Consider the following 15,169-nt stretch of genomic DNA (forward strand, 5'->3'; position numbering starts at 1 on the left):
CTTGTTTTAAAGCAGTGGTTTTGGAAATTTGTGGAGATGATTTTAATTGTTACAGTGACTGGGGGTGAGGCCTGGCTACTGGCCTTTAATGGGTAAGTGCCAGGGATGCAAGGCATCCTGTAGGGCATGGGATAGTACTGCACAAGGAAGAATTGTCCCCAGTGCTCATGACTTCGAGTGTCCTGTTGGACATTCTCGTAGGGGAAGAACATGTTTCTAACGATCTGGACATAGGATATGTAACCAAAAGGTTTTTCATGTCATTTTAAATATCAGTGAATTTTCTAGAACTATAACTACCATGTGAATCAAGGGAAGATTCTCCTTCTTTTTGTTTGGAAATTTACGAAAAATTGTTCACCATTTCAAAAGTCATTACCACAAGGTAATGACTGTGCTGTTGAGTTGTCAGTTCAACACACCTGCAGTCTGTGCTTGAGCCTAGCTTTCAGGGTGAGGCTGCATGTAAGTACAACCTGAGCACGTACATCATGAGGAGCATTTTAATTCTGTTTCTCCTTTGTGTTACGTTTAGTAAACCACTGAAGGTACACCTTTAGTAAGTCATGATATTGCTTTTTTTTTTTTTTTTGATATTGATTGTTTTGATTTTTATATTTAGCTTTGAATTTCACTTCAGGATAATAAAGGAGGCATTGCCAAATATTTGTTGTGAAAAGGTATTTTTGCTCATAAAAAGTTGAGAATTGCTATTTTAAAGCAATGGCTCTTAACCAACAGTGCACATCACATTGACCTGTGGACGTTTTGAAAATGATCATTGTGAACCTCCCCTGGAAGTACTAATTTAATGGTTTTCTAGGAAATTCTAGGAACTCTACAAACCTTTTCCAGTTCATGGCATACTTAGAAAATGATATTCTTCATATCGCACACTAGGGTGAATGAAAGCAGCTGCTTCAGGCTGCAGGTGACCATCTGGGGATCCTGGCAGCTCCCCCCCTGCCCTGCCAGCAGAGATGTATTGACACTTTGGAAGCTTGGGATGCTTATTAAAAATTCAGATTTTTCTTTTCACAATGTATATGTATATCAAATCATCACCTCATACACTTTAAATTCTTAGAGTTTTATTTGTCAGTTATACCTCAGTAAAGCTGAAAAAACAATTTGGCTTCTTGAACCTCACCCCAGTAATTCTGATTTTGGTGTGTGACCCAGAAATCGACTGTGATGAGCTCCCCAGGTGATTCAGACCAGCAGTCTGCTTGTAGGGGTAGGTGCAGTAGCCATGCGCTGTCTGATGGACACAGCACAGGAGAGGCTAGGCTCCTTTCTGAGGACGTGTGAGGTGATGGTCAGAGATTTCTGAGAGAAAGTGGGGAAGTGAGACCCCTGCTGCATCATGAGAGCGGTCGCCTTGTTGGAAACAGTGGAGCAAACACTGCTGAGAAGCCCAGGGAGAACTCCCCGGTGCTCCTTTCTCATGAGGGAGCTCTGAGGGAGCTGAGCACATTGACAGGTGAAGAACAGACCCACTCTAGGTACTCTTCAGATGTCGGGAAGAAAGGGGCAGATGCTAACATATTTTGAGAGCTAAAACCTCTATTCTTAGAAAGGAGAATGGAGAAGATTGTAGAGACTGGTGAGTTTAAGGATGATCTTTAGCCAAATTTTAGAGGATTATTAGAAGTACAGGAGAGTAAGAGTCCTCCCCAGGTGAGAGCTGGCGCTGGGGTGGAAAGGATGAGAGGTGGGAATGGGGGCAGGGGTAGGGCGCTGAGGTGATAGGCCTTCTGAGGGGGAGGGACTTGGGTGGGTTGGTGGAACTGAAAGTTGTGGAGGGAAGCTGGAAACCCACATGTTATTAATGTTATTAACATTCCCTAAATGGATGTTATTGGAACACAGTTAGGGAAATGCTGATGTACTAGCAACAGGCCTGGGCAAACAATCTAGAGGCCTGGGTTTTCATTTATGTCAGGTAGCAGATGCCACAACTTGCTTCAAGATGAGTGAAGGTACTCCTGAGGGTATTTACTTTTTCAGTATACAGCGAATACCTGTAGTTGCTAGGTTGGAGGTGTGGAGATAACAGTGTACAGTGTGACTGCGAAGGCTGGTTGGGGAAACAGACAAGTAATGTGATGGTTCTAACATTATGTGATTCCTGCTACAGTAGAAATAAAAACAGGGAGCTTTGGGAGGCTGGGACAGCTTCCCAGGAGAGGTGATTATCTGAGCAGAGTTTTTGAGGTTCAGGTGGAATGGGTGCTGGCAAGACAGATGTTTCAGACAGTGGAAGAAGTATATGTAAAGCTGTGGTGCTGTGAAAACCATGGATTGTTCAGAGCAGATGGTGTCAATGGGGGTAGAGGGTGGGTGTGAGGGAGAAGGCTCGGGACAGGCAAGGGACAGGCTGTGCACAGTGTTATGTGCCCTGCTAAGGAGTATGTGTTTCATTGGATTTTTTAAAATAATGGATTGATTCTTTATATTTGGGATTTAGGGAATCAGTCTGAAAGCGGTGTGGAGATTGCATTGCAGTTATGGAGAGGTGAGATTGGAAGCAGTGTGCCTTGTTAGGAAGGTGCGCGTGCGCACACACATGCACACACGCACGCACACACACACAGCGCACACATGCACATGGGCACACACACACGCAACACACGCACACGCAGCGCACACACGCTCACATGCGCGTGCACACACACCCCTGTGGCTTAAAGAAAATACAAGTTTACTCTTCTCTTCCGTGAAAGGAATCCAGACAGATGATAGAGAGCTCGGACGGTGGTTCTACAGTGTCAAATGAGCCACACTCCTGTGGGCTATTTGGTCTGCCATCCTTTAAACATTTCTCATCTTCTAATGTGGTTGGTTGAGTTCCAGCCAATTCCCCAGAGCACAGAGGAGGAAGAGGGCAATCAGAAGGGCAAAGGGGCATGTGCCATCTGTACTTTAAGGATATTTTGGAGAATATCCTTACCACAGAACATTTTCAGTTACAGCTCATTGCTTATAGTGTGGTGCCATGGAAAATGCAGAAAATGTAATCTTTAGCCATGTGCCCAGCTAAAAATTGGGAGTTCTGTTTGTAAGGAAGGGGAGGTGGGCAGTGGGCTCAGACCACCTGTGTGATTGCCACAGAGAGTAGTACAGGGATGCAAGGGGCTCATCATGATGATGGGGCTGAGGCAGCGGCAACAGGGAAGAAGGCAGAGTGCAGAGAGGGAGGTGCTGCTCTCGGCACCTGATTGGGTGTGGAAAGGAGGAAAGAGGGAGGCACTGAGGGTGGTTCTGCTTTGGGCAGCTAGTTGGCTGGTGGTGCCTTTCAACAAGGTACAGGTTGGAAGGAGGAGCAGGTTTGGGGGTGGTAAGGAGAATGGTGACAGCCCAGTATGCTGGGTTTGGGACACTGGCACATTCATGTGGGGATGTCCAGTGGGCAGGGGGTGTGTGGGGCTCCTCCAGGGAGAAGAGACTTTGGAAGTGGATGCATTGCCCAGGGAACATGTGCACCACGGGAAGACTGCAAGTGGCACCTTGAAGAAGATAAATATTTAAAGGGTGTTTAAAAGGAATTCAGCAGGATCAGCCAGGGAGATAGAAGGAAAAGCAGAACAGAAAGATATTGGGAAATAAGAGGGAAAAGATTGTAATAAGAAGGGAATAATTGGGCCCAGTAAATAAAGGCTGAAGTGTCTAGCAATTAAGAGGTGATTGAATGCAGTAAAATAGAGAAATAGATGTTTGCGTGTTTAGGTATCTCTGTCTTTATGTATCAGATATGGGTGTGTGTATATGTGTAAAGTTGTTTAGATCAACAGCATGATCCAGAATGATATTGACTGTCAAAATCACTCAGGGTAGATGGCTGCTGAGCTGGTCTCTAGGAGTGGAGTCTGCATATCCTGTGCCCCCTCTTCCCCCTTGGCAGCCCACTTTGGGTTTTTGTCACTGTGATAGGACAGTAACTAGGCCTCTCAAGCTAAAATTCTGTATATATATATATATTTTTTTTTAATTTTATTTATTTATTTATTTATTTATGGCTGTGTTGGGTCTTTGTTTCTGTGTGAGGGCTTTCTCCAGTTGCGGCAAGTGGGGGCCACTCTTCATCGCGGTGCGCGGGCCTCTCCCGTTGCAGAGCACAGGCTCCAGACGCGCAGGCTCAGTAGTTGTGGCTCACGGGCTCTAGAGCACAGGCTCAGTAGTTGTGGTGCACGGGCCTAGTTGCTCCGTGGCATGTGGGATCTTCCCAGACCAGGGCTCGAACCCGTGTCACCTGCATTGGCAGGCAGATTCTCAACCACTGCACCACCAGGGAAGCCCAAAATTCTGTATATATTTATTGCTAAGTGAGAATGTTTTTTATGGGCAGAGAGGGGTAGATATTTAATACAAGGGCTAGTGTGCCTTGAGAAACATGAAATGGTTTTAAAAATGTGATGAAATTAGGGTCCCAGCTGCCACTGTTCATCCCCTTCTTTGAGTTTTAGCATCAGGCTGTGAGTGAGGATGGGGGACTGCTTAGGACTGCAGCGGCCTTGGTCAGGTGGAGCTGGACATGATGATTTCTTTTTTTTTTTTTTAATTTATTTTTGGCTGTGTTGGGTCTTTGTTGCTGCGCATGGGCTTTTTCTAGTTGCGGCGAGCGGGGGCTACTCTTCTTTGCGGTGCGCGGGCTTCTCATTGCGGTGGCTTCTCTTGTTGCGGAGCACGGGCTCTAGGCGCGTGGGCTTCAGTAGTTATGGCATGCGGGTTCAGTAGTTGTGGCTCGCGGGCTCTAGAGCGCAGGCTCAGTAGTCGTGGCGCACAGGCTTAGTTGCTCCGTGGCAAGTGGGATCTTCCCGGACCAGGGCTCGAACCCGTGTCCCCTGAATTGGCAGGCGGATTCCGAACTACTGCGCCACCAGGGAAGTCCCAACATGATGATTTTTTTGTTCCTTTTAGGACAGTCCTATGTCTAAAGGTATGACAAGTTCACAGGCACAAGTGATTTTGAAAGGTGTACTGCTTTTTATGATATCATTTTAACCTGATTTACAGATACCTAATGACAGATTTCTGCGTTTTCCTTCAGTAAGTATATATATGTTTTTTTCCTGAAAGCTTGGAAAGAAATTATTGGGTTGGCCAAATCGAATTTTTTTTGTACAAAATTCTGTTTAGGTTCTGCTGATAGTTAGACAACACTTCCCTCTGGTGGACGGAGTGTGCAACACTTTTTTAGTAGCGGTTCTCAAATTGTCAAGTGCTGTTTCCTTTTCCTGCTACACATTTCTTTTACATTTGTTTTGGAGGTCAATTAATATACTTTTGTTCTTTCTGCTTAATCTAATCTGAAGGTTTATAAAAATTCCAGTGGTGTACAAGTATGCCTTAAATCTGTGATACTTTAATCTCATTATGATGTTACGAAATTAAAGATTTGGAATTTTCATGGCAAAAACATTCATGTTGTTGAAATAGAAATGTTAACCACACCAGTTAACCAGTTAACTGGTATGGTTAATGTTAACCATACCAGTTATTTGTCACTGGTATTTATTTTAGAAATGTTAACAGACATATGTTCTGTACTCTCAGATGGACATTTTGGTATGCCTCTGATAATTACAATGCTTGAATATAAGATGCATTAAAATAATATATGAAAGCTAGTCTGGAGTGTTCTTTTTTCTCATACGTAAATTTTGCAGAAACTTCTGAAGAAGTCACTACTGTTGTAATAATTGAAAGACTAATGTGGAAGGTCCTAAATTGGCTGTTTCTTAACTGATAGTTTTTTAGTTGTTGCATTTGTTTGTCCTGTGTTAAATTATGGCTGACAAAGTGAGTGGGATATTTTTATTAATTTTTTGGTTCAATCCTGAGTTCTCTGTTTATTTTATATGTGTATACACACACACTTATTACATAACAGATACTCTGCTCGGAAATTTTTATGTTAGCTATTCTTTAGACCTCAGAAGAGTCCTCTGATGCTAGGTCACCAGTAAGGTTTAAATAATTTAACCTCAGGTTACATAGCAAGTAAGTCGTGGAACTGGCATGTCCACTCGAGTGTGACTTCAGAGCCCAAGTCTTCCCACCACATCCTACAGCATCGCAAAGAATTAGGGTGAGATGCCACTGTACCCCAATTGCCAGCCTACTAACTTCAGATGAAAGTGGGCTGTAATTCTGACTTGGTCATTAATCGGTAGTATGATATTGAGTAATTGTTTGACTTTCCTAGCTCCACTTTTTAAAAAAATCTTAAACCAAGGTCTTTGTGTCTCCCTGAGGGTTGGGGAATGAGGAGATGGTGGTATGAATGCATGCCCCACTTCAGTCAACTAAAGGCTCCCCCTCTTTTATCTGTTTTACATATTGGGCTTCTATGTCAGACATCATTTGAAGGCACAATTTCTCTGCTTAAAAAAAAAAATTAAACTGTTGGTCAATCTGATTTCCCAGGTCTTATCCAGCTCATTCTTTCTTGAGGGGTGTTGATCAGCACAGCAGCTCCTTGTTATTTTTCCTTTGGCAGGGAAAGCAGGTGTGGCCTGAGGCACCGGCTTATTTAGTACCTGCTCCTTTCACTTGACAGCATTAGGGTGCTGACGACAGGGCCATTAAATTAGGAGGAAAGCAGGCTCTAGATGGGCAGTCCTCCGAGTCTCAGAATACTGAAGCATTTAAATTCTTTACCCACTGTAATCAGAACACCCAGCTGCCCCTTTACTTTGCAGTGAAACTTTCAACAACCCACTTCCCACATCCGAGCAGAGGGAAATTATAATGCGAGGAAGATGACAGAAGTAAAAAATACATAAAACACTGAAACATAAATTAAAATTTCTATTTGCATTCAACATCGTAGAATTAGAGAGGATTTCTTGGCAAGATGCAAAATAACAGTGAGCAAGACCCAGCACTCTTTCATACATAGCTACGTTGTCTCTGCCTTCCCTGAAAATTTCTGTTCCTTGTTGTACTTAGGCTGTTCATATATTGAAGTATGCAGCCAGCCTTACTTCACTGATAAAAACAGTGGTGTCACTGAGGACAGGGTCAAATCTTAACTTTTATTTCAGTACAGCAGGAACATTGCAAACTAGTTTTAAAAATGTTTCTGTTGGTTAAAAGGGGGTCTAGCAAATGAGTAGGGACCACTTAGTGCACTATCCAGCTGTACCAGGAAAAGCAATTTAGAGAGCTCACCCTTCCAATGACAGATTGTTAAATATCTTAAATTGGGCCCCTTAGCTGTCCTTGGAACAACTGCATGGGGAACTCTGAGTTAGTCCTGGTCAAAATGAATAGAATGAAAGAAAGAAGATTAAGAACGTGTTTTAATTTTCTGGTTAAAGGAAAAATGATTAGAGATTCTTTTTTTTTTTTTTTTTTTGTGGTGGGAGGTTCCCCAGAATTTTTTGGGAACTGAGATTTGTATAGGTTTGGTTCTTATATCTAGGTATAGTGGGGGAGAAGAAGAGGGGCAGGAAATAAGTTTTTCTTGTTTAATACATTTAATTAATTTCTATAGATAGTTACTGAGTATTTGCTATGTACCTGATTCTGCTAATCACTGCTTATGAGACACTAATGAACGTATAGGCAAGATAACATTCATACTAGGAGCCATTAAATAGAAGATGATGTGTGATTGAGTGCCGGGTAATTGGTGTAAGTCTCATGAACAGATGACTAATTCCATGCTAATGATCCTGCATGGAGATAGACATATGTTCTTACCAGGAGACAGACTGTTGAGACCAGAAGCAGCCTGGGAGGTCAGGGGTGTGTGGTCATCATATTAGGTACAGTAGAGGGAGAGCACAGCAGGGTATGAAGGCACACTCAGAGGCTTCTAGGAGGGATGCTCGTTTGTTCTGTGCCTGGCAGGGTAGGTAGTATTTGAATATATGGGAAGAACAGGGAGGCTGTTCTGTTCTAGGAGGAGATGAGAGTGGTGTTGTGGAGGACGGCAGAAAACTGGCTTAGGTAGAGAAATGGATTGAGATGTGATCGTGGAAGGCCTTAAATCAGTTCAGCAAGTTGCCATTGGAAGTGTATGTCCTGAGAAGCTTTATTTAATCCCTATCAGTTTGATTGATGACCCCTTTCTTTGGGGGGTCCCCACTGTACCTTAGAGTCTGCCTCTGTTATTGAACCAGTCATTCTGAAAGGCTCAAATTTATTTACAGGTTTTTCTTTCACTAAATGTGACTGAGACTATACCTGGTTACCTTGATTGGAATTTGGCTGTTTTTGAAATTCCATATTCATAAATTTACCTATCAGAGTGGGTTATTTCTATAGATAGTTTGATTTTAACCATTTTATTTTCAATCTTAAAATTTAGATTTTTGTAACATCTTGCTTTCATTGTCATGTACTGAGCACAAAAGACATAAAAATTAAATCCAATTTAGCAATACATTTAACAAATTTGTTTTAAATAAAAAGATTAAATGAAAGGGAATTAGAATTCAGCAACTATGTATGTATCATTAATATTATTGTGTTTGTCACTTATGTACTGTTGCATTCACAGTGTGTGTGTGTTACTCCACTGGTATTTATTTTAGGAACTCATTTTTATTTCCTAATTTGAGTTTTATTTATTTTAAAAAATTTATTTATTTATGGCTGTGTTGGGTCTTCGTTGCTGTGCGTGGGCTTTCTTGAGTTGCGGCGAGCGGGGGCTATTCTTTGTTGCGGTGCCCGGGCTTCTCGTTGCAGTGGCTTCTCTTGTTGCTGAGCACAGGCTCTAGGCGTGTGGGCCTCAGCAGCTGTGGTGCGTGGGCTCAGTAGTTGTGGCTCGTGGGCCCTAGAGTGCAGGCTCAGTACCTGTGGCACACGGGCTTAGTTGTTCCACGGCATGTGGGATCTTCCCGGACCAGGGATCAAACCCGTGTCCCCTGCATTGGCAGGCAGATTCTTAACCACTGCGCCACCGGGGAAGTCCCCTGAATTTGAGTTTTAAAGGACATTTTATAATTAGTTGCTCATGCTGATTTTCTTAGCGTGAGTGTTTTAGGATGTGAAATTGCCACTTCTGCTGTGCGAGGTCTCGTGGTGACGTGTGCTGCCCTAGGAGCCCGGGCTGATGCTCCTCCAGCGTGGACGTGTGTCCAGGCCACCAAGTTTTCCTTGCAGGCAGTGAAGTGAAATTGAAATCTCTGTCATTGCTGATATTTCCCCTCTCCCCTCCCACCCATCTGCTCTTAACCATAAATTTCCCCATTTCCGCTGTTTATGATCTTTGACATCTTCTAACTTGGGTGTGAGTTTGCTCTATAAAAATGTAAAAATAAAAAAATTGCTGCCAGATCCTTTTGGTGCATTGAAATTTATTTGAATAACTTGAATTAGAAGGAAAATTTCTTAGGTGAGGTGAGGGCTGTGAGTGCTTAACATGAGACCCTCTGAGAGGGTTTCTTAACTTCAGAGCGTCTCTGAGCCCCCAGACATTTAATGCAAAGTTTGTATAAATATTTATCTGGATTTTTTTTTTTTTTTTGGCTGTGTTGGGTCCTTGCTGCTGCACGCGGGCTTTCTCTAGTTGTGGCGAGCGGGGGCTACTCTTCATTGCGGTGCGCAGGCTTCTTATTCCTGTGGCTTCTCTTGATGTAGAGCACAGGCTCTAGGCATGCGAGCTTCAGTAGTTGTGGCACACGGGCTTAGTTGCTCCATGGCATGTGGGATGTTCCCGGGCCAGTGATCGAACCCATGTCCCCTGCATTGGCAGGCAGATTCTAAACCACTGTGCCATCAGGGAAGCCCCTATCTGGATGTTTTTATTGGGAGAGGATCCATAGCTTTCTCAAAGAGGTCCATGATGCCAAAAAAGTTAAGAACCACTTCTCTGAGGATTATATTTTCCTAGTCCTACAGATTCAACTATTACCCTAAATCAACTACATTAATGAGGTGTTTACCATAAAGTAAGCTCTTTTAAGTACTTGAATTAGTGAATCTATTGATATATTGTCATAATTGTTTTTGTAAGATGTACCCCATACCAGAAAGGTCAAAGGGATCAATTTACGCTTTTAGTTCCTTTCCCCGTTAAATTGACGTATTTACTGTACAGAGACCACTTGATATAATCTTTATAAATATGGGGTGTGATGAAAATTATTTTAGGTTCATATATCCATGGATTACCTTGTAAGTTAACATCATCATCCTAGTAAAGAATTAATGAATATCTTTTAACTTCTGAACACTATGGTACTTGTCTAGTCTATAGAAAATGTAACATAAGAAGTAGGTTGGGAAGCCAGTATGAAATCATGAATATATAAGGACCCAAAGAAAAGTACAGGCAATACATGTTTTAAGAGTAGAAAGGAGGGAACGGTCACTGTGAGTTGGGTCAAGCATACAGGCCTTCAGTGAGAAGGGGGATTTGAGCGGGGACGTGAAAGATGGGTAAGACAGAGTCCGGGGAGGAGGGAATAACTGGTTGAAGCAAGGTCCACAGGCGATTTTGCCCCTTAAGGGGACACTGAGTTGACCAGTGGAGAGGCAGCCGTGGGTAGTGGCTCTTTCCCTGGTTCTAGTCCTGGCTGCAAGCTGCTTAACCACTCTGCTCTCAGTATTTTAATTTGTAAAACTAGTACTTTTCTTATAGCATTCTCAATTTAATTGGTAAGTGTTATATTTGAAAAGAAAAACCTAATATAGAGAGCCATCAAGATGGCAGTATGGGAATAAGGTGAGAGTAGTTAGTGGCCAGATTGCTAAGGGTCTTGAGTGACAGGGTTAAGCAGGAGTTGGCAAACTGGCCCTTGTTCTCGTCTCTTGTCTTTGTAGATGGTGTTTTATTGGGACACAGCCATGGGTTAATTTATCATCGTCTCTGACGGTTTTTGCTTCAGTGGCAGAGTTGAGTGTTTGCATCACGACTTTATGGCCCATGAAGCTTAAAATATTTACTGTTTGGTCCTTTACAGAAAAAGTCTGTTGACTCCTGAGTTAAAGAATTAAGCTTTAATTTAGTTGCATTGGGGATCCATTTAAAATTTCTGTTTTGTTTTGTTTGGGGGAAGAAAAGGCATATAGTAGACAGTAGTAACAACAATGCCACCGGAAAAGTGTGTTAGGAAGATTAATCTAGTGAAGTTGCCTAGAGTGCATTGGAGGGTATGAATTCGTGTTGAGGTGGGTAGGCTGTTTAGGACCAGTAGTTAATTCCTGAAGCACGCTAGAGAAGAGATGGTATCCACTGTAGGAAGAGATAGTAATAAGAAGAATGTAAATGGAGGGATAGATGCATGAGACTCTAAGAAAATAATAATAGTCTTGGAGACGATATGGGGAGATACGAGGGAATATATGAGGATCTAAAGTATGGCACTGAAGTGACCCGAGGGGTTAGTGGTGCATCTGAAATAGGAGCTAGTTTTATAGGGAAGTTCATCACTGTGGTTTTGGCATGTTGAGTGTGTAACACGGTACATCTGTCAGGTAGTTAGAAGTTATTGACTCTTTGCTTTTTTCTGCTTCTCTGGCCAGACCCAACTTTCCGGGAATGGTAGGCACAGTTCAGAGAATAGGCTGCCCTTAATTGCTGAGAACCACCCCCTACAGGGTCCCAGGAAAGAGAGAATCTGTTTCCTTAGTCCAGTTTTTCTTCTTCCTGGTAGTGCCTTCCAAGAGTGACGGCGGTGGGTTGCATGGTGAAATAATGTGGATGTGTAGCACATGGCTTGTAAATGCCAGCGACTTGATCACTGTCTGTGGGAGAAGCACGGGGCAGTTCCCAGAGGCTCTCTTGAGCATGTTGGCTCAAGTTAGTTCTTCAGACAAAACTCAGAATCTTCCCTTCCACTCTTAGCCTGAGACACACATCCCTTCTAGACTCCTGAGACCTCCACCAGAGGTGAGCTAATTAGACTGTATGTGAGCTGCTTCTGGCTGTGGTTTACTTTGTATTTTTTTCTTACTATGTTGTCATTATCATAAGTTGGGTGGTTCTTTTGCCAGCACAGATCGGAATGTAGCCTTGACACCTTTAACTTGGTAAGATTTATTTTTTGTTTGGCTTTCTTCAGGCTTCTAATTAAAGGATACAAACTGGTCTAGAGTTACTTTGTTTTTTCTCCTTGTTCTGTCATCCCAGTCCAACTCTAGACCCTTGCCTCAGAGGTCTGGTCTGGCCAATTACATTTTCTTCTGATTTAACTAAATTCTTGACATCTTTCCCTTTTCCTGTATTGTAGTCTCCATCTGATGAGCACTTCCAGTCAATGGAAGTGTGAGGTTGACTGAAGCTCAGGGCAGATGTCACATCTGGGCACCTGGAATGATCAGGGTAGAGCCTTCCTTTCAAATACAATTTTGTAGTTTTCAGTTAACTTTTCAGGCAATGTTCTCAGTTTAATCTTACAACAACCCTGTGAGGTAAACATCTTGTTTGCCTACAATAATTAATTGTTCAAATTATGTTGAAAATTAATTGTAAATTTTTATTTTAGTGAGTACAAAAGGCTGGAAAAGTTGACTTTTAGTGAGATTTTTTAAAGTAATAGGTGAAAGCTGAGGCTCAGGAAGGCAAAATTACTTGTCCCAATCACATGGTAAGTAATGGAACAAAGGCCGATTCCCAGTAGTAGTAGTAGTGACATCAGCTAGATCTTACTGACTGTTCCCTAAGTGCTGGGCACTGTTTTAAGTATTTTATGTGTATTAACTCATTTAGAATACATTTGCCACAACACCAGTTTGTCTGTTGGGTGATAGATGTTTCTTCCAAGCTCTTGCATTTTAGAAGGTGAAGAATACAGAGTGGGAATAGCAGTGAGGTGAGAACTAATCAATTTTTGGGACAACCTATAATTTAAGGGCAGAAGAAATGCAAGAAGCCGGGGAAACAGCAGAATGGCAGAAGTGATAGAACAACGACTAGGGTAGCATATTGCCACACGAGCCAGTGGACGAGAGGGATTGTAGAAGAAATTCCTACCCTTCCATCCCTTGACTGACGGGCCTGCGCTCTGCTCTTAGGGCTGGATCTAGAGTCCATGTGGTCCTGCTTCCCTGCCAAGGGGTGGAACATTACATTTTACTGTAGCATAGATTGATACAAGGTGAGAATTTATGAACAGAATCTCTTACTGAAAGAAAGAAAATAAAAAGAAACAGCAAATAAATAAAGGAGTTTATAGGAGAGAGAATTATAATCCTAATTTAACTAAAGGCTAGCCAGAAATCGGCTTGATGAGTACAGATCCTAGGGCCCTCTGGCTACTTCAGTTGCCCACTTAAATGTCGTTTGGATAATTATTGACTTTTCTACTTTGGGGAAGGTTCAGTTCCTCCTAGAATTTGCTTTCAAGTTTTACCTTTGCGTATGATCTCCCCTTTAGCCCAAGACTCTGGAGCATTCTTTCTCCTCCAGTGCTATCCTTGCACCCTTGGGTTCTGATTCCATCCCAGGCCCCATACATGAGGATGGCAGTTCCCCGACTGACCATAGAAATTCTCCTTGCCTGTTACATGCAACCTGAGTTTTATGCCATCTTAACCTGACTTTGCAGTTTGACATTTGTGCTTCCTGGGTATCTCAATGATATGGGGGTACAGCAGTGAACAAAACAGATACAAATCATTTACTTCGTGGAGGTTTCCTTTGGGTCAGTGGGGCTTATAGATTGATTACATTCTGAATAATATTAATTAGCCAGTTGTCAATATAAGAATCTACCTAAGATAATATTGGGAATAACCAGAGTAGTCAACAGTAACTGAATTATATTACTAAATGGCATGTTGTATGTTCATTATAAATGATGTTTACATGGTTTATATAATAAAAATAACATAAGTATTATTGTAAATAAGTTAATATGCACAACAAGGGAAAAATGTTTAAATTCCCAAACTGTGGTAGAATAAAAGACAGGAATGAAGTACAGCCCAGTGTGAAGTAGAAGCTTTGTTTCCTTCTGCTCTTCTTTTTTTTTTTTTTTTTTAAATTTATTTATTATTTATTTATTATTTATTTTTGGCTGTGTTGGGTCTTTGTTTCTGTGCGAGGGCTTTCTCTAGTTGCGGCGAGCGGGGGCCACTCTTCATCGCAATGCGTGGGCCTCTCACTATCGTGGCCTCTCTTGTTGTGGAGCACAGGCTCCAGACACGCAGGCTCAGCAGTTGTGGCTCACGGGCCCAGTTGCTCCGCGGCATGTGGGATCTTCCCAGACCAGGGCTTGAACCCGTGTCCCCTGCATTGGCAGGCGGATTCTCAACCACTGCGCCACCAGGGAAGCCCCTCCTTCTGCTCTTCTTACACTCACATTTGGGCTGCCAACTAAATTCCTTTCCTTCTATTTTTTTTTTTTTAATTTGATCTGAGGGATGTTTCTTGCCCTTCTTATCTTCTAATTGTATGTTGGCCAGGTGGCTTAAACTCTCTCTATGCTCTTATCTGTAAAAAAAAGAGTTAATATTCTCTATACCCCGAGAACCCTCTTACACTGTTGGTGGGAATGTGAATTGGTGCAGCCACTGTGGAGAATAGTATGGAGGTTCCTCAGAAAACTAAAAGCAGAGCTACTGTAGATCCAGCAATCCCACTCCTGGGCATATACCCAGACAAAACTATAATTTGTAAAGATACATGCACTCCTATGTTCATAGCAGCACTATTTACAATAGCTAAGACATGGAAACAACCTAAATGTCCATCGACAGGTGAATGGATAAAGAAGATGTGGAATGGAATATTACTCAGCCATAAGAAGGAATGAAATAATGCCATTTGCAGCAGCATGGATGGACCTAGAGATTATCATACTAAACGAAGTTAAGTCAGAAAGAGAAAAACAAATACCATATGATATTACTTATATGTGAAATCTAAAAAACGACACAAATGAACATATCTATGAAACAAAAACAGACAGGTGTAGAGAACAGACTTGTGGTTGCCAAGGGGGAGGGGAGTGGGGGAGGGAAGGACTGGGAGTTTGGGATTAGCAGATGCAAACTGCTAATAGGATGGATAAACAACAAGGTCCTACTGTATAGCACAGGGAACTATATTCAGTGGCCTGTGTTAAACCATAAAGGAAAAGAATGTGAAAAAGAATACATACACATATAACTGAGTTAATTTGCTGTACAGCAGAAATTAAACACAGCATTGTAAATCAACTATATACTTCAGTAAAATTTTAAAAAATTTAAAAAAATCCTCTACACC

At 42.2% G+C, this 15,169-nt stretch overlaps 1 protein-coding gene across 11 annotated transcripts in view; it reads left to right on the forward strand.

Moving 5' to 3' along the window:
• The window catches only part of PSD3 (pleckstrin and Sec7 domain containing 3), a 560,140-nt gene that overhangs the window by 150,021 nt on the left and 394,950 nt on the right, over nucleotides 1-15,169 (forward strand). Inside the window, exon 1 of one of the 11 annotated variants that reach the window (XM_082444216.1) lies at nucleotides 2,960-14,769. The exons of the other annotated variants lie outside the window; for them this stretch is intronic. Coding sequence (XP_082300342.1) covers nucleotides 14,736-14,769 — 34 coding nt within the window. The 5' untranslated portion in view covers nucleotides 2,960-14,735. Of the gene's footprint in view, nucleotides 1-2,959; nucleotides 14,770-15,169 lie in introns of those variants that run through there. 11 annotated transcript variants of the gene reach the window in all.

The sequence above is a fragment of the Balaenoptera physalus genome (genome assembly GCF_965194825.1).
Source record: "Balaenoptera physalus genome assembly, chromosome: 21".
Taxonomy (NCBI): domain Eukaryota; kingdom Metazoa; phylum Chordata; class Mammalia; order Artiodactyla; family Balaenopteridae; genus Balaenoptera; species Balaenoptera physalus.